We start from the raw sequence: 25,790 nt of genomic DNA on the forward strand, positions 1-25,790 counted from the left end.
CAAAAATATAAATTATGCGCATATGTATACTCTGCGGCGACCTCGGCTAGTGCGCTTGTAATCGACTTACCGATCTCCCGTACGTTGCACGCGTTCCCATCGAGCCTCGGTGTATAGCCTAACCTTTTGTCGTGGTGCCACAAACCAGCTGCCGCTGAAATGCGTATATGTACGGCTTCGCCCGATGGCCTGCTCGATGATGTCCCAAAAGGCATGTATAACGTTTTGTTGCTGTGTGCCGCTCTGTAACTAGGTTGAACCGACGGCGCCGACGTATTGATACTGTTCACATTTCGTGCGTAACCTCTGTTCGGTATTTTCACTTTCTTTTTTTTTTGCTCTCTGTCTCCCCGTATACGTTCGAGAGAAGAGAGTGGGCTCGCACAATGAAAGTTTTGATGACTCGCGGGGATTCCCCCTCCGCTTGTCGACGGGTTCTGTCATGTTTCCGAAGCGATAACGATCTTACGTTAGCCCTCTGGTTTCTATGGGCGCGCATCGCATGTCACGTGATCAGCGATATGGAGTTTCCCAAGGTGGAGGGAGCCTTCTTTGAAGCCCGTCGCTGTCCGGCAGTCTGTGAATGTTTAGTGCGCACCAAAGCCAGATCTGACGTGTGTATACCGAAGACAGAAGTGAGACTGGCTACTTTCTTGTTACGCGTATGTAACTGCGTGCCCCATGCTTGGTGGCATTTCTTAAAGTGATCGTACACTTTAATCGTGTTCCGCACAGTCTATTTGGGTGCAAGCGGAGTTACCTACTTTATCAGAAAGCACAACCCTCTAGCATATATTGTTAAACATAGAACAAGCAGCAGCTCCAGCATAAAAAAGGAGTTATCAGCGTTCCACGTCAAGGGCGGATATTTGCTCTATGGACAAGTGGAATGCAATCGCGGGTGTAGTCAAACATCAATACAAAGCCAATACTTATAGGTTCCGTAAAAGGATGAAGCTCTTTTCCCGAGCAAATAACGGCGTATGGATATCGATGTTACATCGAAGTGTGGTACACGGATGTGCCATTAAGATGCGTCAAAAGCAACCTTTTGATTTCACTGTTCTAATTTGAAATGTCATTTTCCGCTTTCATACGTCCACTGTATAGTACGCAAGCGTATGCATAGAAGTCGCGTCCACTGTATAGAACCATTTTGCCGGCAACAGCGGTTGCCGGCAAAATGCACGGGAACCGCTGTTTGCGGCAGCCGTGCATTTTGAATTGGCAAGTAAAACGTGAATCCGTAAGGAACTGCATCTTGTCTAACTTTCTGCTGAAGCCAAACGTACGCATGCCATCTGTCGTATGGCGAATCGCTTTAGAAGATTGCAAGGGGGTAGCTTTTCACTGCGATGGCGTAACCAGTAAAATTCGTTTCTTTCAATAATCAAAGAAGCCAGTAATTTTCTTTCGACCAGAAAATAAGCTTCATTCAGGCTTTTTTTTTAATCATCTGAGATTAGGCTTTTGTAGTTATCAGATGTTTGACATTTGAAACCAAATCGATTTCCTGTGGAAAATACAGCGCATCTGATGAATGAAGAATTATTAGTGTATAGCATGTATACTAAATAAGCCTATGCAATATTTTGATGCAGCGGGAAATCACGTTCTCGATAGTTTTTCTTTCTTTTTCTAATCGGTGCTCTGAAAACAGCATATATAACCACGGATTCCTGAGGACAAAAATCTAGAGACTGAAAGCTATGGCGATGAACTTCACGGAAATTTTATGCATTACTTGTTGTCGCGCTAGATTAGTTTCCATAATGGCGGATTCCGCATATATTAACGCTTAATTTTCTTTTGATTGCACTTTTGCGAAATTTTATGGAATTGTTTATTCAGACCTTCATTATTTCAGTTATTGCGTACAAAGCGAGACGTAGAAACGTTTAACCCGCAAAACAGCCCAAGGAAGTCAGTCGGATGAGATTGCTGTACACAGCTATACGTGACATGAGCAAAGGGCCAGGCCAGGGTATTCGAAGCCAGCACATGTACTCAAAGGCATTACATGTAAGAAACGGAAGCACATATACACACATTCTCCAGTTAAGAAGGGATTAGGGCTGGGAAGGGTTTAAGATGAACTCCGGCGAAGATACGGGTCCACACAGAAGGCGGTTTAAGTCGCACGCGTCGGAAATCGCATTAAGCACTTTGGCTTTGTCGTGAGGGCAGTGGCATTAAGAGCGCAAACAACTCCTACAAAAAGTGCGAATCGAGTTCTAGCCAGCGCACGTGCCAGTGACATCGCCTTCCGCGCGTCGTAATCTGAGCCAACATATTTGCGGTTCTGCTAAGCCTAAGAGGATTCTGTGACTCTTCCTACACGCGGCACGTATATATATAGTGAGCTCGTTTTCGGGTGTAACCAAACATGAACTGTTAGGGGGTTACCTTCAAGGCCGCGTCGAAAAGAAGGTAAAGAAACACGCTCGCATGCAGCCTCCATTGCTGCTACCGTACCATATGCCATCTGTACGTCTGTTGCTTCGTCTGTTTGAGCAAGTGCCATGTACAAAAGCCTGCTTAAAACCGGAGAAAAGACGCGCATTGTCGTCGTCCCTGGTTGCGAGAGTGTGTATGTATATATATGCTGCGACGTCTTTCAGCACCGTGTGCGTCTGTCTCTGAGCGTGTTGAACTAAGCAAGTGCTGTGGGCACACAAAGGAGCTGTCGGGGCTTGCAGACGCAGCGAGAAGGAGCAACGCACACTGTGTCCACACATGCGGCGAGGCTATATACGCGACGCAAGTCTGCAGACGCCGTAGCAGACGACGACTTGCCACGGCGCTCTGTGAAAAGAATGCTAGGAGGCTATTATAGGGGCGGTAGCCTATGCCACCCAGGCGTCTTCTGCGTGCGGGGCTACAGCGTAGCGACTGCGTGTGTATTTAGACGCACCGAACGGGCACGAAGCGCCGTCGGCGAGATCAACCAATGTCAGGCGTGTTGCCGTGAAAGCGACGTGCCGTGCTTGCTTGCACCACGGCGATAGGCCTAAGACGCGTATTGTGTCCTCTTTGCGCTCGGGTGTTCCCCATTGCCCGGAGAAGGTAAGAATGAAAGAGAGAAATAAAGAAAGCAAGATACATTTTTTTCGCGGCCGGGGGTTCCGGGGCTCCTAATTGGGGTTCGGCGGGGGGTAAGCAAGGGCGCAAGCCCCCTCTCCTCCTCCTCCACCCCCGTTGCTCACTGTAGCGACGGTGGCCGCGCGACCCGCGAGACGCGGCTTCGGCTTCGCTCAGGCACCACCTTCTCTCCTGCGCCCACCGCCTCCCTGTTTGGCGGCGCCCGTGAATGGCGAGGCGCGGCGCGGCGCGCGCAGATGCGCTGCTCACTTGGACAAAAGCGCGGATTATTACGGGAACCCCCGGCGGATTAGCGAGTCCGGCGAGGGAGGGGAGTCGTTGGATACCGATATGGAACACAAAGGAACAATTTTTCGGGGGCGCTCCCGGGATTTGCGTCGGCCAACCGCCTTCATTATATCATACATGCCGATGGGTCGCCATGAATAGTTTCGGTTTCGCGCCGGCCTCTTTCTCGCCTGCTTTTTCCTTGTGCTCCGGCAAAGGTACGGTGAGGAGGAGGAGGGGACCGGAGAACGGCCGAGGGAGAACGGCCTGGGCTGTGTCGCCGCCGCTGCGGCGTCTTTCCCGCGACGCGGCTGATTTTTAATCCGCCCGGGGTGGGGTTATAATCCAGCAGCAGGGAGGGAAGGCCCCCTTTTTTTGCCTCGTCGCCGTCGCCGGAGGATTACCGGCGGCGCTCGATAACAAGGCAGTGGCGCCCCCTCTTGCCTCCTCTCCCCCCCTTCGCTCGTGGTGGGCGGCCGGAAGTATGCCGCGCTGCGCCATCCCCGACAGATGGCGTTGGCCGCACGGTACCTTTTGCGGCCGCTACGCTTGCGGTCCCGGCCCGGCGCGCGGATCGCGGACGGTAGCGCGCCCTGGCGATGCGATGGAGAAGCTCGGGGCACCGCGTGCGTTCTCGGCAGGGCTGCCGATGCCCTGGCGATCGCGGCCGAGGAAACCAACAGGTGTCCGCGGGTCCTACAGAGCTGCGCGCGGACCAGGGGCAAATATCGCCATGAGAAGCTCAGGACCTCACATGCAGGCCACCAGAATACCTTGAAATGTGTTAAGTTCGAGCTAGCATGAGTTTTAAGCTTAGAGAAATAAGCGACTTGCATACGCAAGAGTTTGGGTTCTTGCTTAATGCGTGCTCTTGCTAATCTAATACTCCCTACAGAAAGTAGTAAGGGAACGTTCGGAACTTGCGACTTTGCGGTCGCAGCGTTGTCTAAAACTCTGCTTTCGATTAAAGAAATAGGGAGCGTGCGAATGTGAAAAGACAATAATTCAGTATGTTGCCATCCCGCCAATATATGGATATGAGCACTTATTATCTATAAGGTTTTTTTTATGCCTTGTTCTCCTCTTGAATGTTCATGTCTTGAGTGACGTTATTTAGCGGATGTATTATTTTATTATTTATTGTTACAATGGCAGGAATGGTCCCTGCTGTGGTGAGTTGAGCGCAAAAGTAATTGCGATAGAACTATGATGCCACAGAGATGAGATAATTAATATTGTTCGTTCTAAGACAAGAGGCGCAGATAAATGATAAGTCGAGAGGTAGCATAAAATTACAGTCGTAGATCGAATATCTGGTCTGTCGTTTGACGAAGTATTTACGAACAATTAATGCTTTACAAATTGCTCGCGATCGCTGAACATTACCATGCGGAAATACCCATTCAATGCTCATTTACACTTTCTGCTCACAAGCACGCCCACAGACCAATCAGTTATACTCCAGAACTACCCGCCTTGAAAGCTCCTAAACGTGTAATCAGAAAACCAGCGCCGAATCACTCGACTCCCACCGAAACGGCTCCACTGCACGGTTAACGCCATTCGTTCAACAGCTTTCGAGCCACGCGCGTATATACGCGTTATCCGCGAGATCAGATTCGATTATAGCCCGCGCGAGAGCATCTCGTTGTCGTCTTCCGACTTCGGAAACGCGTGCCCAAAAGCGCAAGTTGATTCCGCGCAACAGAATCCTCCCCCAAAGCCGATTGGCTCAGGAGCGGATTATCCGGATCGCGCCTGTCGCGAAGAGATACGAGCCGAGCCGCAGATCCTATCGAGGACCGGCGCGCACTCTGCCGGCGGGTGGAAGCGCGCGACATACCGTATACTCGCTCCATCCCCTCCGCTGATGCACCCCGGATGAACCGGCGAGGAGGCACGTTGCCGTGGCGTGCTGCTCATTTACATGAGTTCAGGACGCGAGGTGGCTGTTCAGTCTGAAACGACGTGAAGGTAATCGCACTGAGGCTACGACCGAATGCGACTAACAAGTCTCTGATAGTGCGACATTGCGAGGCTTTGGCGTACATTTTGACATGCACCTACCTCCTTGCCGCTGTAGCGTTGCAGCCCCTTGCAGCTTTACAGTGAAGACCATCATACGTGCACGCATGGGGAAACAGCTCACACCGTATACAGCTGTGTAGTATGCTGTTTTGAGATGTGTTTGCTGTTCGCCGAGAGTTTTCTATAATGCTACAGTGCGAAGATTTAGTCTGTTAAAATGATTTTGCACGCACTTTCCCACCTGCCACTGCGCCTTTGCTCTACATTTGCACTGTAATAAACCCCGAAACTGTCCATGGTAACGCCTCCACGCGTAGCTGCTACTAGTTTTTAGAGCTGTTGGCTTCAGTGAGCCGCTCTAGTGCGACAGTGGAACTGTTCAGCTGTGACAGTTAACCAAGCGTCCGTTCCCTTGTCCTTTTCTATACGTTTCTTCAAGTGTCCCCTTTCCGAGCGCAGGGTAGCAAATCAGGCTACCTGGTTAAGCAGCTATCTGCTGAAGACAAGACGGGGATATATAGCACGAATTTCACCTGCCGGCGCTGGCTTCCGTGATTGGTCGGAAGACCGGCAACTGATCACAGGGCGCGAGCAAGCGGAAACAAAAGAGGAACCAAACTGTGCATTTCCGCGTTTTGCTATGTGGCACGAAAAAAATTGCAGCCGAGCGGGAAGAGAGCGAATGAATGCATGTAAAAGGCAGGGAGGTTAACTATAGTGGTATAGTTCCGTTTGGTCACCATGCACCCGTGGTGTGGGTAAGGGGATGTACATAAATATTAAGGAGCACAAACAACACAACGCACGTGCACAATCCATTTGGTTAAAGAGCGAATGGACGAAGACATAGACGAGAAAAACAAGACGGTAGCACGTATACAGCGTCCTCGCGTAGCATCGGTAGGACATAGTGTCCTCAAGGTCTCTCATGTAGACCCGCGTACCTCAGGAACTTCAGCAGCACGAATACAGCCTTCTGCGTGGACTTGCTTTGAGAACACTGACCGATGGAACTTGGCCGTCCCAATGGTGAAGGCAAAGCAGTTGGTCAATGCCATACGACTAGTCATAAACTGTGCAACATGGTCTGTTTCGCAGTGTGGTGAGCCGAGTTGGAATGCGCTTTGGCGCTGCGTAGCCTATAATTATACGCAGCCTTACAATACATGCAATATTATTATTCGTGAGGATTTCGTGAGAGGGGGGGGGATGTTTTACTCGTGTGGATCTACCAGCGGCTCTATCCAGTCCACCCAAATAAGCGGCTCCAGCCAATCCTATAGCACTTTAGCCGCGCGCTGTACTTTCACTTGAGGTCTAGGTGATTACCGCTATATTGCCTCGCTGGAGGTGTATACAATATAATAGCACATCTCGACGAAGAACTGCTAAATATTCCGTTCGATACTGCCATGCTCGTGAAAGCAAGAAAAAAAGAACAAGGCGGCCTGACAAAGTGCAGCTTGTATTGATTTGCATTGAAGAATTGTGCAGTTCTCGAGTTGGCGAAGAAGAATAACGAGAAGCCACGTTTGTTCGACCTAAAAAAACGCCGCTGTAACACCCAGCGCGAGTAACAGCGTCATTTATTTGCCTACCGAGAGAAGACAGAAACAAGGTGGGCAAAACTGCGGAAGCTGCAGCGAGCCGCGGGTGTACACACTGCAGCGAACCGAAACGCATCGCGCAAGAACGTTTCCGACACGCTCGTGCAAAAAGAAACGCTTCCACACACACAAAAAAAAGAATATCAAGAAGAAGAAGAAGAAGAACACAATCGGAAGCGCAAACACAGTGCGCAATTATTTGTTCTTCTTTTACTTCATCTACACGCTCTTCAGTGGGCACCGTAACTCTTCGGCTCTAATAGGATCGTCTTCGCATTTTCTTTCTCGCTATCGCCCCGCTTTGCACCGCCGCTCGTTCGTGCTGTAAGGCAGGCTCTCGGGAATCCGCCGCTCTGAAAGACTCGTAGCAGCGCAGGAATCGAGGAAGGCAAGGTCCTCTCCTATCTTCTTTTTTTTTTTCGCAAAGAGAAGACGAGGACAGTGCAAGCGAGTTTCTTTTTTTCCGTCTTTTTCATTTTTTTGTACAGTTCCTTGTCTTTCTTGTTTTCCGCGGAAGAAGACTGGTCGCCCGCGCGGTCTTGCTGTGGGAGCGCTAGGGCGAGCGAGCGTCCAACGCCGCCGCCGCAGTGTCGCGTAGTTTACGCAACCTACTGCACGCGCGAGTTCGAGATGGCGGCCGAGATGAAAGGAACCCCGCGGCTGCAGCGGAGACAGACGGCGCCGCAGCGTAGCGGCGCTGTCCTCACAGCTGGCTGCCTGCCTGCCTGCCGCGGCCTGGCCTAGCCTAGCTGGGCTTGTGGCTGTATGCGAGGACGCGCACGCGCGCTTCGCCCGCTATCGCCGATGCGTGGCGCTGCGCGACGCTGAGCGCGGCTGCTGCGGCGCATTGTTCGCGGGCGCGCGCCTGACGCCACCTATTGGCGCTTTTGGGAAACTTTGGCATGGGAGACGGAGACCCCAGCGCCTGGCGTCCTAACGTGGGGATGGACGGCAACGTGGGCGGCGCGAACTGCTGGAGGCTGCTGCGCCGGCCCGGTTGATATTTGGGGGGTGCGGACACGTGACGAGAGGGACGGAACACGTAGCTAAAGGAGAACGTGTGTAGATGTGCTTTTGGGATGGTAAAGTACAAAGCCAGGCTACAGCGGGTCGTTTAAGCTCGAATTTATTATGGAGCGTAAATGTTGGAAATTAGCGCTAGAACGTAAAAGAAATAGACGGATGCCGCGATGAAATCTTCAGCTGATGTTTCATCACTCCGCGATTGCGCTATCATAATGAACTCAAGGGACAAGGTACAGGTCGCAGAGGACAGCTTTAGTGATTTGATTATGATGGTGACCTGAACGTAATGTGGTTGCTTTGCCACAGAAGATGATAAGAAGGCAGTGTTTCTTGCTCGTTTTCATTTGTTGCCTTACAACTTGCTGGCCATACTATTCAGTCTTGTTATTGTTGGTCTCGTGGAACGCATACCAAGTGCTGTCCAGATATCAGTGTACGCCGATGACATATGCGTGTGGACATCAGGTGCGCGAGAGGCTTCAAAAAGCCGCGACTTCTATGTCGGCGTATCTTAGCGGACAAGGTCTCCAGATTTCACCTGAGAAATAATGTGCGCTGGTTGGTTTTCGCGGAAGCTAACGCCGTCCTACGCCGTATTTATCAATGACAAAAATCTATGTTACGCCACGACGCACAGATTCTTAGGAGTGATCATTGATCGAGACCTCAGCTGGTTTCCCCAGTGGCCTACCCGAACAAACCCCTAACGGCTAATTCACACCTTTTCAAATTTCTTGGAGGGAAAACGTGGGGTATGTCAGTACACGCGATGTTACAACTCTACAGGACGTTGTTCCTGGGGTATCTCGGATACAGCTTACCTACACTGAACAATACCTGCAGAAGTAGCATCCGAACAATCGAGAGTGCACAAGCGCAGGCACTCAGGGTTTGTCTTGGATAGCTGCGCTGCACATCAATAACGGAGACAACACTCTAAGAGCAGTTTACACCCTTTGGAGTGCCCCTTCTGCCACATAACGATAATCGTCCTCTGTCTTGATGCGTTTCCTTTCTTTAACGCTGCGAGCCCGGTACTTTCCAGTAACGAAAGGCACGCGCGTTATCAGCATGATAGCATTGCCGACAGGAAATGCTACCATGCTGATAACGCGCGTGCCTTTTGTTACTGGAAAGTACCGGGCTCGCAGCGTTAAAGAAAGGAAACGCATCAAGGCAGATGACGATTATCGTTGTGTGGCAGAAGGGGCACTCCAAAGGGTGTAAACTGCTCTTAGAGTAAAGTGCCATAACTCAAGATTACCCAGTCACAACTCATATGACATTGGAAGTGCTCAAAGCACACATCAGGCACGTTGCCCGCCGTCTTTTCCATTACCTCACCGCGCTGCCGAAATACCAGCCCAGTGCCTCTTTTTGCCAGGAGATATCGGTGTACTGTGACTGCCTCCCTTGAGATTATACGCCTGCCGAGAGGCTCCTGGCACCTCCTTGGAGTTTGCCTCGCCCACAAGTTCGATTCTCAGTACCGAGATTCCGAACGAAAGCAGGACTTTCGTCGCCAGCCCTCAAGCAGCTATCTCTACTCATGCTGCACGAGACATGCAAGGACCATCTCCAGATTTACACTGATGGCTCGACAACTGTTGACGGATCTAGAGGAGCTGTGATTTTGCCGAAAAAGCCGTGACCATTCAGTTTAAAACATCTCACTGGACAACGTCGACCGCTGCGGAGCTTGCTGCACTTCGCAGCGTAGATCCTGAAGATCCTGGTAGATTAGTGAAGATCTACCACGAAGATAGAGCATATCCACCTACTCGAAGGCAGCCCTGCATTGTTTGCTATCCGTTCTACGTCATGGACCACAAGACCTACTTATGCTAGAGATAAGGCAGCTATATCACCAGCTAGCAGAGAAAGGACATGACATTACTTTTCAGCGGCTCCGAGGCCACTGCAACATCAAGGCCAACGAAAACGCCGATGAAGCTGCTAGGAAGGCTCACGTAGATACCATGAAGGGACCCATCCCCCTATTGAGAACCGATGCAGCAACCAAGCTTCGCATACTAGCGCGTGATGCCACACGATCCATGTGGAACACGCCAGGTTTCTGACATACTCAATTGCGACGCATTCCATCTGGACTACCCGAATCGAGACAACTGCTCTTTGCCGACTATGGCTAACAGTTTCTTTCACGAATGCACTTGCTTGCCGCATCGAAATGACTGAAAGCGCTGCGTGTGACAGTTGCGGTAGCGAGGAAACAATCGAACATATCCTCTGTCCTTGTCCTCGCTACAGCTCCCGGACGTAGTCGCTCGTGATGGCGTTGGCGCGCCTCGATGACCGACCGCTTTCTGAGCAGACGATGTTGGAGTGCTGGTTGGTTGATGCGACCTTCACACCAGAAGGCGGTGAAGGCGCTACTGAGGTTTCTCCGGCCAAGCGGCCTGCTTGAACGACTCTGACACACCTGCGTTCCTTTGTGTGTGTGTGTGTTTCTTTCTCATCTCCCATTGTTTTCATGTGTGTGCACTTCTTTTCTTTTGAGACCTTTCTGTCTCCCCTTCCCCAGTGCAGGGTAGTAAACTGGATATCTATCTTCCGATTAACCTCCCTGCCTTTCTCATCTCTTTTATCTCTTTCTCTCTATCACACACACACACACACACACACACGTACGCGCACGCACACACACACAAAACTTGTTAGCCGTTAAGCTAACAGTAAGCTCCGAATGCGTAGCTCCTGATCTTACGTTGCCTACTGGTCGTCATATTTTGATCCTGTCATAAAGCGAATCACGTAGCAATCTCTTGATACTCGCCACGTACCCACGAAGCGCAGGGTATCACATTCACTTGTTCATGACACGGGCTGTTGCGACAGATCTCTGTGACGCATCATTGTATACAGATACCTTGCATCCTGCGTATTGGTATTCCTATAGGTCACGAAATGAAAATTGATGCTAATGCGGGTCTGAAGAGTTAAAAACCTTGTAGGCGCGGCTGTCCTACACGCCGGTTTGTTGACTGTTTCATTTTTTGCGTGTGTAGAGGACTTCCAACAGAACGCCGATATTTTACAAGTGCGGATCCCACAAGCATTAGAAAAAGACCGAACTGCAGGCATATGGTCCAAGTTATAATGCCAAGTGCTAGGCGAGGCACTGCAAGTGGTAGTAATAGCGACGTATTGATCGAGGAAAGTTGCGAAATTATCCTAGATTTGGCACCGCACTCTGGAAAGCTATACTCACCATACATGCAAGTGAAAGCGGCAGGATGAGGAAACTATGATGATGGTCGTTACGACGAACGGGGGCATTAAGACACAAAACATTTCTGAAGACTCGTGACGTTTGCGCTGCGTTGCAAATAAACCGACAGTGCTATAGTAAAGGCATGGCGCAGCTTGTAAAATGGAGTTTCATTCTATTTGACAGTAACATTTTGCTCGAGGGTAAATACTACGGCATTAATCAGCTTGACTTCAAACTATTCCGCCTTGTAATGCAGAGGTCCCTAATTCATAAAGATGGACTACAGTGATATATATCTGTGTGTGCGTGTGCGTGGGTGTGTGAACAGTTTTGTACTGTGTTTTGCTCGCAACGTTCGCAAACTGCTCGAAATTCAACGTTTTCACGGATTCTGTGGTCTTTAAGGTATTGTGGTTGGGTATGCAAAAGGTACGCGAAGAAATATAAGTGCAGGAATGTCGTAGGATATACACTTAAAGAGGACACAGAAATACATATTGCAACAATATATAATTATGTTGATGAAATGCGAACTCTTCGTCACTCACCATGGTATAGTCCAGTAGCTATGTCGTTGCGCTGCTCTATTTGAGGTCGCGGGTTCGATGCCGCGGCCATACGGCGGCCGTATTTCGATGGAGGCGAAATTCAGAGAGGAAAAAAAAGGAAAACACTCGTGTATTTAGATTTAGGTGCCCATATGCATGTGGTCAAAATTAATCCGGAGTCCTCCACAACGGCTTGAACCTCGCTATCATGTAGTGGTTTGGCACGTAAAACTTAAGAATTTATTTCATTACAGTTGATTAGTCAATTGTTGACGACTTAAAGCGGAACACTGCGTACTTCCAGGCGGCTGATTTACCATGCGCGACGTGCCTGAAACATAGCCGCTGCGGCTTTTGGAACTCGATAAAACGTTGCTGGACGCTGTTCGGTTGTAGTCCGGTCCACGGCAGGTCGCGCGGTGGATCGCATCTCGAATTGCACACAGTTGGTCTCCTGCCCCCACACGCTTTCGCGAATAACTATATGCATCTCGACAAATCTGTGCCAGCAGTCCGCATGTACCCATCGAGACTGACTTTGTCGTCCATCTCTGTCTGTCTTTGCAGCGACAGGACCAGCTCCTCGCAAGCAACGGCGAGAACGGACCACGTTCACGCGGGCCCAGTTGGATGTGCTCGAGGCGCTGTTCAGCAAGACGCGCTACCCGGACATTTTCATGCGTGAAGAGGTAGCCCTCAAGATCAACCTTCCGGAGTCGAGGGTGCAGGTAAGCGCAGCTTCTTTCAACTCTCATATGTGGGAACAGGGGTAAACGTGACATGGCTGAATAGAGTCCTTGCAGTTATTTATGGGGACAGGGGCAAACGTGATATTGCAGAACTAACTGGGATATGTGCACCCTTCCCCTCATCTGTATATTGTCATCGTTCGAATTTAGAGACTTTACATGACTCGTTTATGTATTTAGTGGTAATACGTTTGGCATAATCTCGGGTCATTGCTTTGGTCGCGTAGACTTTGTGTGTAATGTGACGCCCTCAAGGTAAACTTTATTTTAAAGTTCGTGCACCACTTGAAATGAAAGGTGTTAGTGATCGTGGCGTTCATGGAGCCGATACGCCCATACAGCCACGCATTTACAGTTTGCGTATGAAGTACTCCCACTAATCCCTGTCCTCGATATAGCATTTATAAGCCGTCTCGTATAGTCGCAACTAACTATATTTATGTCGGTCTGTGCGCTCTAAATTGACTTCAAGCGTGCTGTGATATTGTCGTTTGTAACAAAAGTCAATAAAAGAGCAAGACCATATGCGTGGGCTATGTGAGATTGTCCACGTCTTTTTATAAATTGTTAAACAAGTCTTTTTTTTTTTTTTAGCGGCAGCGCTCTGCAGCCGATATTTGACGGCTATTTTCGATGGACGTAAGTAGGTATCCATGGTAACGAGCAGGTGCGAATGTAGAGATTCCCTGACATGGGGGGGAGGGGGATTATGAAACGTTAGCTATTAGGAAACGTTAGTTGGCTTTCCAGCATAGCGCACTCTCGGATGCTTGATGGTGCTGCTTTTGCAATAAAACACGCTGTGAGGCTAGTTGGTGCATAGCTTTCAAAAAGATGAAGCGCCAACAGTGACGGCACACTAGGAAGGAACAAAGACAGGACAAGCCTTGGAATAGGCTTGTCCTGTCTTTGTTCCTTGCTAGTGTGCCGTCAATGTTGGCGCTTCATCTTTTTGAAATGGTGCTGCTTCTTAGTTGCTACTATGCAGTACATAGTCACATTGATTCTTATGCCTGAAATGCTGTAGCTTTGTGTCTTTTTGTGCAATACCGTGCTGAGGGCGTCACAGGACCCCTTCAAGCGTTCTTGTTTGCCTTTAGTTTTGAAGCTCCTGGACCCTTCCATGTTCAGGTTAAACACGAAATGGGCTGAACTAAAGCGAAAATTGAATATTGAGCTAGTCTTAAGTGCAGCGGACGAGCACTGTCTATAGACAAATCCTCGCACTACAAGCATTTAAAAACGCTTCAACAGTGTATTGGCCGCAATGCAGTTAAGAGTCCGCGGGAAAGCCGACTTGCCGTCCTTGTAAGAGACATTATTGGCTGACTACGCTACAGAAGTGCAATGCACAAGAAAGCCACAGGCAACACATTGAGTTCTTAGCTACGGTTCTGGATAGTGTATTCTTCGGTAGCCACGCTTCTCATTGTGTCGTAGTTATTACACAAAAGCACACACGACACAAAGTGAGAAAGACTCGCAACTTGTCATGCGAAAGGAAGCAATCTAGTATATCATTTGGTTCTTCCCATTTATTCGTAGTTGTTACACAAAGGCACGCATGACAGAAACTACGAAGATTCGCAGCTTGCTATGCGAAAGAAATTAAACGACTATCGTCTGGTTCGTTTTTTAAGGAAACTGGAGATTTCGTTTCAATTCAGTAACTGTGTGAAGTTGTGCGCTGCATATGTAGCACACCATTCTATATGTCTTCAGTGTTCGAGTCGTCTGTTACTCTTGCTCCGGCGCTCTTGTAATTGATTCATGTTTCAGTATATATCGTTGTTTACTTGAAACGGATGGCTGTGTCAAGCATCTGCTTTCCGAGTCGTAGGGTCGGCTGGCTAGGCGATGGCTATCTGAGGCAATACCATGCTTCACAATTCCAGCTGCACATTTCGTGCGTCGTTGCTGTTTCCACGTATTACATCTGAAAAACAAACAAACGAAAGAACACTACGAAGCCCGCGACGGACCTTAGTTCCCGCACCATCTTTCTTGGAATCTGAGCGAGCAAGCGAGCACAGCGATGTCCGCGCACACTCGGACCTCTGTCTTTGCTCATTGGTGCAATCTTAGGTTGAAGAAAAGTTGAAGTACTCTGCGAAACAAAAAAAATTTTTTTTTTGTTGTGTACCCAGATTCGTGGGCCAGAAAAGGAAGACACAAACGAAGAACTCGGCTTGTCCTGAGCTGTGGTTTTGATGACATTAAGCAAGCATGGCTGTAAGCGGAAACTTAACGGCTTTTGTATTCTGCGTTCCATGTAGTCTCGGAGATACAGCCGGTCAGCTGCGTCTCTTCCCATGCACTCGCGGTCTCGTTTGGAAGCCAGAGCGTCTCCCCCGAAATCACACCCCGAAATTTTCCGCGGCGGTTGGCGGCCAAAACAGTCCGCGGAAATCCTAATCGGCTATTCATGAGAGGGGGCGACACGAGCCACAGACTCCGCGCCCACCCACCCACCCGACCAGCTGGGCGGGGGGAGGCGCTCGCATCGCGCGAAGCAGCACCAACGCACGTGACCCTTCGCGCGGCGTTCCGCGGAGGGCTCCGCGCGCGCGCTGGGAGAGCCGTGAAACCAGGCTCAAACCCCGAGCGGTAGGAACGCCTGCGTCCGCACGGTCGCCGAACCGTTGTCCCACAGAGCTGCGAGGTGCAGCCAGCCGACCTAGCTGGCCATGTATGAGCGTGAAAGTGCCCGGGAACGCGGCGGTTTGTCGTCAGCTGTAACAGCTCGTTTTCGTGCACGCACGCTCACAGATGCAAGGACACGCACGCACGGACAACTCCCGGTTTCAATTACACGCGGGGACGACGACTCCCTTCGGCACACGCGATGGTGCTGCGTTGAGGGTGGCAGTGTCCCGGCTCGCTCGCGCTCTCTGTCATGCAAATGGCCGCCCCCGTCGCGTCTTGTCGACACGCGGCATGGGAGAACGCCGAGTAAAATGTAGGGTTGGTGGATGGGGGGTTGTCGTAGGCGCGTGATGCTGCTGTACTCGACACAATGCGTCGCGGGCTCGTCGAGAGACACCCGATCCTGCACTCACTCACTCTAGAGAACGAACGCCCGTGCGAACACGACGAGCGCAGCCGCATGCCACTCTCGGTGCACGGTTGTGGAAGCGCGGCCGGCCGCAGTGGCGCCCCGCCGCGGCGGAGACTCGCAACAGAAACGGGAGAGAAAAAAAATGCTGCACGCAAGGCAGGTCGCTTGAATGCGGTCGTGGGCAGTCCTTGTAACCGCACACACAGGGCACCGCGAGCCAGATGCAATCTCGCGTGCGCCTGCGATATCTTTTCGGAAGCGCCGTCGGGGCACCCTCTTGACGGCGGTGGTGTTCGCGCGTATGGTCGCGACCGCGATCAGTGTATTGCTCGTTGTATGCCTGGGGAGTGGGAGTTGGTTTTCTTCCTCGAAGCAGGGTATGCTCTATACTGAAAGCACGGAAAGAGACGTCGCCAGAAAAGACAAGGTCGCCTGTCTATTCTTTCCGAAGACGCGGGCCTGACCGTATCGCTCAGTGGCCATCCGGGACGACCACCTGTCAGTTCCCGGGGTTGAGTGTATCTGTCTCACAGTAAGCGATCACATGCTGAGCTCGTTGCCTCTGGTGGGGGTTAAACGTTGTATGTTTGTTTAAGCATGAAGTTGACAGAGTCGATGTGCTACGTTTTCGAGAACTGCTTCGATAAATAAATTCCTTGGTTGAATCAGAAACTGTAGCAAACCTTACGCGAATGGCTATTTATTCGGGACAAAAAGAGTAAACCTACGTTACAAATTTGGCACAGTTGAATACAGGGTCATGGTGCACGCCTGAGTCGCTCCGATTTTCGGTGTACAGTGGGCGTGAACATTACGGCGGCCCGTGAGGATGTAATTAAGCCGGTGGGCGTTGTATAGTGCGTCTACGGCGAAAAGCGGTCCTGCTCGAGTGAGCCGTGATCATATTCAACTCTCACTATTATAAGCTTGACTCCCTGAAGTGGAACGCTTGCGAAGATTTTCAAAATTGACATAACTAATTCTCAGCGACGCAGACGTCGCGTGTTCTTGCGACTTTCCCGGTCTGACTGTAGCGTATCCTGTGGACTGCGCCAAATTTCTGTCAATTAGAAGTGATCAGGCCATCATGACGGCTTTGACTGTTTATATCTGTCCACCAATATTCCGCTTCTTCCTCATCAGGACTTACTTTCTTGTATCATCTTTGGCTAGCTTACGACGTATGACTAAATCTTTGCCTGCATACACCCTTAGCTCGCTTATGTACAGAGCCTGTCGAGCGCTTCCTATAAATGTTCTTTCGCGGGAGCCTTCTTAACAGAACGATGACGCCCGTTGCCTGAACAATAGCCTAGAGTACACTTCGGTAAATCGAGAAAGTCGTGAAGTTTAGCCTCGTGCTTTCCAAAGCATTATAGGCTTCATGAACATGCGCCAATATTTGGAAATCATCACGTTAAATTGAAAATTTCGTTGAATCGGGTTGTGTTGAACCGACGTTTTGACTGTGTGCGAGCGGAAATATACAGGAACCGCCGGTGGTGCTCCTTTCCCTTCTCGGCGTCCTTTTTTTTTGTGCTAGAATATAGCGTTGTGTCTTAATTGTCCGTCTCGTGATACGCGGAGTCACTGAGCTGCAGGGCATTTATCCTTGTGGAATATGAGTGGCTTGCAGGGCAAAATTAATCATTTTAAGGCGGCCGCCTACACCCTGTGCTTCCAACGTCAGTTTCAGTCGCTCATAGCAGCTTCCATATAATCTGTCGAGAAGACTCCACAGGTATCTTGTACGCTCCGGTAGTAACGCACAGTCGATCACCATGCCACATTGATGCAGCCATTGAAATTTTCGCAGTATACCGTATTGCACTTCAAAGGCTACGTTCCATAGTCCACAGTCGGATTGCACTCCGTCTAGGGTTGGATGTTGTATTTGTTCACGATTTCAGTCATGTATGGATTGCAATGCGACTCCGGAATGTGCACTTATTTAGCGGATGGAGTGCAATATGGTCCACAAATGCTCTATAAGAGTGACTGACCGTCTCGTCAGCAGGAAATGCTGTAGCGAGTATCCAGCTTGTCAGAAAGCTCGATTTCATGGATTCAGCTCAGAACGGATGTCATTACCGGATAACATATGCCAGAGAAATATGGGATGCGCTACAAGATCGACACTATATGAAAGCCTAAGAATTAAGTTCGAACTCCGCTCACAAAATCGCACTGCATCTGCCCTCTGTATTCCTCCGCGCTCCAAAACGTAGTTCCGGAGACACACCGGTGCTGAAAGGAGATCGCCTCCGCCATGACGTCCTGGATATAAGCGGACATAATTGGCTGACGCATGTATGCAAATTTTCTTCGTGTGGGACAGCGGTGTATTTGCCACTGCATTCTCACCGACTTGCAGATATATATGATACAGAGATAGATAGAGAGAGAGGGAGAAAGAGCGAGAGAAGGAAAGGCAGGGAAGTTAACCAGACGGACGTGCTCTTTGCTACCCTACACGAACGCGTAACTGGGGGCAATGGTTAGAAATTAACTTAATCCATCCACAGGAAATTTAGGCCAACACAGCGTGCACGGGCCGCACCCATCATTCGCGCCTCTATCTCGCTGCCGCAGCACGCTCTAGTCTTCCGCTAAATCTAAAAAAAAATTGTGTAAGAAAGGACAGCGCCTACCGGCGTTAACCGGAAAGGCACGACTTTCTAAAGAACGCCTGCACGCCGAATACAGCCCCTGGTTCCCCCCATCCGAACCCCCCTCCCCTCCCCTACTTCCACACACTTTCGCCGGACCCTGAGCGGCAAAAGACCGCCGCCATCGCTGCGACCGAAACCTCCCTGGCTTGTTTGCACAGAGACACCTACTATCTCCCGCGTGCAGCCATAGAGCAGCCTCCTCCATAGTATACGCACCGCGACGTGCGAGACAGTCGTCACGGCGAGGTGTGCGGGATGACGAAGAGGAGCGGAGCCGCCGCTTCTCTTTTCGAAAAAAAAAAAAAAAAAACCTCTTTTTCTGTTTATTCAAGAAGCGTGAGCTTGCCGACAAGAACACCTCTTCCTCCGTCCCCCTCTTTTTATTTTTCTCTCCGTACAAGAAAGCGCAGAACGGGAGCGGGACTAGCGCGGAGTTCTACTGTACGCCTCGGCCTCCTTGTTCGCGCTGCTCACGTGTGCACGCACGCACGGTGATGCCTTCTTTCTCTGCGCGCCTCGGTGGCCAGCCACTGTATCGCGTGTCCCTCGCTGATCCCACGGCCGTGGTCCCATCGCCGCCTGCATTTGCGCGCCGGGGCTATTTGCGGGGCGTTATCGGCATCCTCCCACGACGTGTGCTAAGCGAGGACAGGAGCCGGAGGAAAGGGGGCGTCAGCTGGAACAGCTACCGCTGTTGCTACTCGCTGAAGCGAGGGGGAGTGAAACATGGAGAGAGAGAGAGCTGGCTGCGTCTCCTTCCATTGTCCCCCCCCCCCAATCCCTCCACCCTTTGCGGCAAGCCCTGCAGGCAGGCTTTCTGCGTGGCCGCGCATCTATGCACATCGTGTGCTACAAGGCCGGCAGGGAATTGCCCTTCCTCACGTCCCTCTAAGGTCTTGTGCCCGTTGCCGGCGAAGCCGCACTGGTTAACGCCGAGCAAAAGATATCCATTCGTCGGCCGGCTCGGTTTCACTTCACTTCACCGCAGAACAGGCTATGTACCGCCGCTTATTCTGTGCTCCGTGAACTGTGCTGTCCGCGAGGAGTTTGGCGGCGAAGTTCAAGAGACTGGGCAAATGCATGTGTCTGTGAGTTTGCGCGCGCTTGTGGGTGTGTGCGTGACCGATGTGTGGCGGTGGTGCCTCTACGCCTGAGGTCGCGAGCGGGCCCGGAATAAACCTTTTAACGCCCGCATCGCACCGCGCCGGAAGGCATATAAGAAGAGCCCACCGCGGCGCGATTGTCGGTGTAGTACCCACTTTGCGGCGGGCAGTACATGGCGAAAGGTATTCACTACAGTGGGCGTGTCTCCCGCAGTGTCGGTCGGCGCGGTTTCCGTTTGGTCGATGCTTTGCGCGCGATGAAGCGCGAGTCTCGTTCGTGGGCTGAGTGTTATGGGCGTGTATGCTTTTGAGGTCGCGGCATGCACTTCGAAGCGAATTAACCGGCGCTCCGCCACCCGGGCGTTGTCGGATGTTGCGTCTTCGTTTTCCGACACCGTCTTGCACGAAATTGAAGTTCTGTGCCTTACCAGACGCTTGTCGGAGTGGTGAAAAATGTGTTGTTGGGCTAGTTGTTTCGTTAGTCCCTTAACTGCCGTTTAAAATTCCAAAAACATTTTTTTTTTCAAGTGCAGACGCGATCGGCGGAAGTCATTGTGTGTTAGTTTCTTGTCAAAAATTACAAGAACCTGGAAACATACGCATGTGCAAGAATTTTCGAAAATTAACGACGAGTTATTTCGGCACAGACACCAGAGGACGCTCGTTGTGTGGCGAGCACAAGAGCTTGGTGGCGCAGCCCACCACTCCGTTTCAAAGGGGACGTTCATAACATCAATCCATCCATCCATTCGTCCGTCCATCCATCCAGTTATCTCGTCATCGGCAGTTAAGGGATTGAGGCAGCAAACGGCGCCAGAGAACGCTATGTAGGAACAAGCAAGGAGACTCGAGCAGATGACGATCTTGGCTTCGTTGCTTGACCCAAAGTGTTCTTTGGCGCTGCTTGCTGTGGGATTGACTTGGGATCTTACCTATGGTTTAATATACCTGTATGGGCTTTCACGTGTAGCTTATCGTCCCAAAGCTACAGATGTACATTACATTACAAAACATTACTCAAGATGTGCCTTGTAATGCGTTGCTGTTCCAGGCAGCAGTTTTTCTGTACTATATACTATCATGGTGCGGATACATACTAAATGACTGAGCAGCGTATTTCGCGGGACATTTTACTGGCAATGTCTTGAAATTTTGGGCAAGGCAAATCATTTCTGTAAAAAGCTTATCCATTAAGCATTGACCGAGTTCACTTATGCAGTTAGAACATGTATACTCTAGTAGAAGCAATAATTTAAACGATGATTAGTGCAATGGTGATAGTTCATAACCGTATTGGTGATTATCGCGCAAATTCTGACGTCTGCCGCTGCTACGAAATTTGGTCAGTAAAAAATATCCTTTGTCTCGAATCCCCGTTCCCCTTCATTTTTTTTTAAATTATAAGAGGCAATCGTTGCAGAAACAGGCGGTAAAAAAAGGCAGGTGCACGGTCTATCTCAATTAACAGAGCGGCCAAGTGACATCACACATTTCCGTTCGCCTTCACCTGGCAACGCCGGCTGGAGAACACTACAGAAAGCTATGACATCACCGAATGGTTGTGCGTGCGTGTTTCCAAGATATAATAAAACAGATGCTGATTTCAGATGGACGTCGTTTCGGGACCTGTGTTTTATTACATATGCTCAAAGGTCGGGTTTCTGCATATCGGTTGGTCGCACTCCGACCGTCGTATTGCGAAATAATTGTGAATACCGGTTGACGGTTTTTTAACAGCTAACGAAAAGCACGGCGTGGATGGCTCGTCATACTGCATGGTAACATTTTATTATATTAGTGTTGCATTAAAAAATGACATTGTAGTGAGCGCTGCTCCTTTTTATTCCAAAATGTAGAATTACAATGAGACTGGAAGGAAGATCACAAGTTGATTGAACTAATGTCTGTATTTTTTTATCATTTAAATTTAAGTGTACCGAGTGTAATTATCACCAGGCAGAGAAGAATGTCGATAATTAAGGGAAATATTAACCGCACAAAAGGTGCCGATTATACCTTTTACTGTGATACGTACATCACAGTGGGCCTGCCACAGTAATCTGCGAAAGATCACGGAATACACAAAAAGAGAGCTGTAGCAGCAGTCTGATGTATAAAAAAGAATTAAATGATATTTAAATGAAGAACACAATGCGCAGACGCACACTATCACTGCACATTAACGAAGTGGATGCAACGGAAGAGTGTACGATGGAACGGTGAAGGTATGCGCGCAATCGACCCCGTGTCTATAGGACTCTCGGTGTTAAATGGCATCTCAGGTCGCACACCACTACATATATACGGATTATACGCTGCATGAAAGTCAGTTCGTGCTGTGTTTACTCGACAAATTCTTCCTGCTCTTTGATAACGCCGAACCAACATTTGCTATCCCTTTAGGTTACTTTGAAATGTAGAATATTTGCATACGTATTCATTTCTTTCCTCTTCAATTGATGCCCGAGTGGCTTCTACACCTTTGAATAACATTCATCAACGGCGGTGTTGTTTAACGTTCCTGAAATGTGACTATCGTCCGTAATTGCTGAACAGTTGTCCAATACAAGGGATGTATCTGGGCAACGTTTCGACTAGGAGTATTTGTCCTGACCGTCATGAGCAGGACTGTTGCCCTGACGAGGACAAGTCAGAAAACGGTTGTCTCCTGGACCGTCCCTTGTCAGGCCAGTGTTGAATCACTTCCAAGTCTGAACACTAGTCGCCTCAGCATACATAAAAGATTCCTTGATGTACGCAGGTCTGGTTCAAGAACCGGCGGGCCAAGTGCCGCCAGCAGCAGCAACAGCAGCAGAACGGCTCGGCCTCCTCCAAGCCTCGCCCAAAGAAGGCCAAGAGTCCCGCGCCCTCCTCGAGCCCGACATCTTCGAGTCGCGGCGAGTCGCCGTACAAGCCCTCGGCGCTGGTCGCCGCCTCCCCGCTGGCCAGCGCGGCGGCGTCGCCGCTCCACCAACAGGCCAGCTCCATCTGGAGTCCCGCGGCCATCGGGCCGGCCGTGGCCGAGCTCATGGCCGGAGCCGCGGCCCACCAGCGGTCTCCCTACCACACGGGCACCTCGTCCGCCTCCACTCACGTCGTCCAGGGACCCGCCGTGTCGGCGAGCCAGGCGGCCCTCTCCGGCGGAGGGCCTCAGCACGGCCCGCCTCACTCGCTCCAGTCGGGAGGTTGCTACGCCCCCGCGGGACATTACGCGTCGCCCTACTACGGCGGCATGGACTACCTGAGCGGGCCCATGCACCAGACGCCGCCCCCACCCCATCCGTCGTCGCTCCAAGGCCCGCACCCGACGTCCCACCACCAGGACCGGCCCGGGACGCTGAGTACGAGGACGCCGCCTGCGGGCGACTGCCTGGAGTACGGCGTGTCGTCGGCTGGGGACAAAGGAAGCGGCGGTGCTCCCTGGAAGTTCCAAGTTCTCTGAGGGCCAAGAAAAAGGAGACAACAAAAAGAAGGAAGCCCGCGGTGCGCGTCGTACACGTGTTGTGGGTGCGCGCGCGCGTGTTCCGTTCACGTCTCGCCTGCAGAATGTGCGCGCCCTCTTGTGATACGCCCGGGACAATCGCATCGCTTCGTCACATCTCCTGTGTGTGTGTGTGTGTGTGCGTGTACATAAGGAACATTTTGTAGAGGGCGCCACCGTCGACCGTGACGTCGAAGCTCCCGCATGCGATGGGCGCGTCTCGTGTGGACCTCGCGTGGCGCGGACAGTTTGCCGCGAGCAGAAAGGAGCAGGAGGAGAAGTAGGGGAAGAGGGAAAAAATGGGAGATGGGCTCCCGAACCTTTTTCCCGTCTCTCCTTTCCATCTTTTTATCTCCATCAGCCACCACTAAAATACGTCAGCAACCACCAACTAGCAGCGGAAACCAGCTGCGGCCACAACAGCATCGCGAGCAGCATTGACATCGGCATCGGCAAGGCGCCGCGAGGGTTGGCCTGTTTTTCGGAGACAGCCGTGTGTTGTGCGCAAAGCAAGCAAGCGCTTCGTCTTGTGTCGCTACCGAGGACGCTCGACTTTCAGCTAAGCTCTTATTTAAGCTGTAAATAAAAATCGAAAGAAAACACAAAAGAGCGAGTCGGATGGAAAATTGTGCTGGACTCGAGTCACTTTGCAGCGGCCATGCATGTTGCGTCTGACGCCGTACTGATGTGCATGCGAGTGCCGTCTCCCGGCTTTCCGGGGGCTGCAACGGAAGCATGGAGATGTAGAATAACGTGGGCGTGGCTAAATCAGGAAGCACTTTCTTATCGCCCGCAACGTTCACAACGAAGACGCATACCCTTCATTACAGATACTATAGGCTTCGTGAAGTCGCCCAGCGAAGGGGGTACCCATTGGTTAACCCTTTAACTGGCAGCTCAGCTATATTGTCGACATTACAAAAAGAACTGCAAAAGTTATACGAAATCAAATATTAGAATTTGCCTGTCAAGTTACATTAATGTGTGCCTCCTAAACAGTGGTAATCGCAAAGATGTCGACCGTAAGCAGCAGCAGATGTTTTGGTGACAAAACTCGAAGACCTCGTCGGTATCGCCTACGCGGACGTGGTGGTCGTAGTATCGCTAATGCGAATTTGTTTCCCTTTAAGGAAGCTTTTTCCTTTTTTTGTCTCCTTTGATGTGGATCTCAAGAACTCGCATTTACCTTGCCAAAGCAAGTACCAAACACAGGTTTTGGACCATACGTTGGCCTCCAATCAGCTGGTCAATATTTTTGACCCGCTGTGTGTCACTTAGTTTTCAGAGAAACCCTTTCATATTTCATTTGGTATGTATTTGAACAATATCAAGAAGAAATAAAGCAATAAAAACGTTCTAGGTCAGGTCTTTCTCAGTCAGCTTGCCAGTTCAAGTATTATGCTTCGTGTCTCATTTTTCTCAACATTACCTAAATAATCATCTAGGTGGCATTACACCAGATGTCGAATTACAAGAATCAAAAACAATACATGCTGTTCCAATGCGAGGTAACTTCCTCCATAAAGCCAGATGAACAAGTCCAGTGGCTATATATAGCGGTGAATGCGACCGAAATGCGTTATGTTCATAACATTACGTCGCACCTCTCCCAGGTCCCGGATCCACGATTTAAACAGCGTTCACCACATTGCAAAGTGTGGTTCAGGAGCTCATTCGACTCGAGTCTTGCCTCTTCAGTGCGGCTGACGAGGGGTCCGGAGCAGACCACCGTCGCTTGCACTTATATAAATATATAAATGTATACACACGCTCTTCTAAGCTCTCCCACCGCCTCTCTATCTCTACCACGTGACTGGATTGGCACACTTCACACACATCCTTTTTCCCACTTTGACACTCCTAATGCTATTGCAATAATAATGATGAATCGATATTGTGGGATATAGATATACTTCCGGTCTGCGACTCGTCTATCTCGCTGTTCAACCCCGCCGTGCTCTTCCGCTTTGAGTTTCAGCACGGTGTAGTTCCTTAGGTCGGGGAACGGCTATTAGGAACTTCTCAAATGAAGTTCGCATCAGCTGCATGCTAGCTAATTATACTGCTCCTTTATTAAGGGGCGCACAATAAATACTTATAGTACCTCGCAAATGTATCATGTTATACTGTTTGCTCTGCCGATCTTGTAGGGGCTGATGATTCAATGCGTCTTGTGAGCCCAACCTATCGCATTTAACGTCTACATTTTTCTTGCCCGAGTTCGCACTGATTCAAGAAAATATTCAGCAGGTTCTACGGGATCTTGAACGCTTTTCTTGTGTGAAGCTTGCAAGGAGCACTTCAAACACACTCCCATAGGACTTCGAACGCGTACTACCGTGTCGTCATTGTAACTTCTCCAATGATAAAGTACATGTATAGTTTCCGTATTCTATAATATAAAATGCAGGGTGATCATTTTTAAGTGTTACGTAATTTTTAAAAGTCGCCTGACCGCATAACTCTTGTCCTTGAGCTGAACTATACCAAGAGGCAGACTTTAACAGCACCAGAAATTGAAACACACATTCAAATAATTGACAACAATTCACCAATTACCTTCTTAATTTTGTTCGGAACTTGTTGCAATTTAAATATGGTAGCCGGTTAGCTTGCAAGACACATCCACTTGAAATAAATTCCCTGGATCGCACGAGTTTCAAGATATTATTTCCCAAAGTGCGGGACGAAATGCATGGGCGTTCCAGTTATTTTTGTGCTTCGATGCATTAAAGAGTGTTTTGTTAAAAAAAGCGGAATAACAGCGCATTTTAAGGGAAAGTTTGATGGCAGATAACTCCAACCTTGAGTCATTCCGGAATTTCATTCCAAGTGGATACACCTTCCTAATTCACGGGCTACAATTCGTAAATTGCAATATGTCCAGTAAAGTAATTAATGCAAAAGATGATTG

The 25,790-nt window shown here is 50.0% G+C and overlaps 1 protein-coding gene across 4 annotated transcripts in view; it reads left to right on the forward strand.

Moving 5' to 3' along the window:
* The window catches only part of LOC142564820 (homeobox protein OTX2-like), a 163,020-nt gene extending 138,642 nt beyond the window's left edge, over positions 1-24,378 (forward strand). For 2 of the 4 annotated variants that reach the window (XM_075675990.1, XM_075675993.1), the window contains exons 4-5: positions 12,381-12,541; positions 22,157-24,377. In XM_075675990.1, the coding sequence (XP_075532105.1) occupies positions 12,381-12,541; positions 22,157-22,837 (842 nt within the window). In that variant the 3' untranslated portion in view covers positions 22,838-24,377. Of the gene's footprint in view, positions 1-12,380; positions 12,542-22,156 lie in introns of all 4 variants that reach the window. The other 2 variants (XM_075675991.1, XM_075675994.1) reach the window with 2 other exon arrangements.
* The last annotated feature ends 1,412 nt before the right edge of the window (positions 24,379-25,790 follow it).

This window comes from Dermacentor variabilis, chromosome 11 (assembly GCF_050947875.1).
Source record: "Dermacentor variabilis isolate Ectoservices chromosome 11, ASM5094787v1, whole genome shotgun sequence".
Lineage (NCBI taxonomy): Eukaryota > Metazoa > Arthropoda > Arachnida > Ixodida > Ixodidae > Dermacentor > Dermacentor variabilis.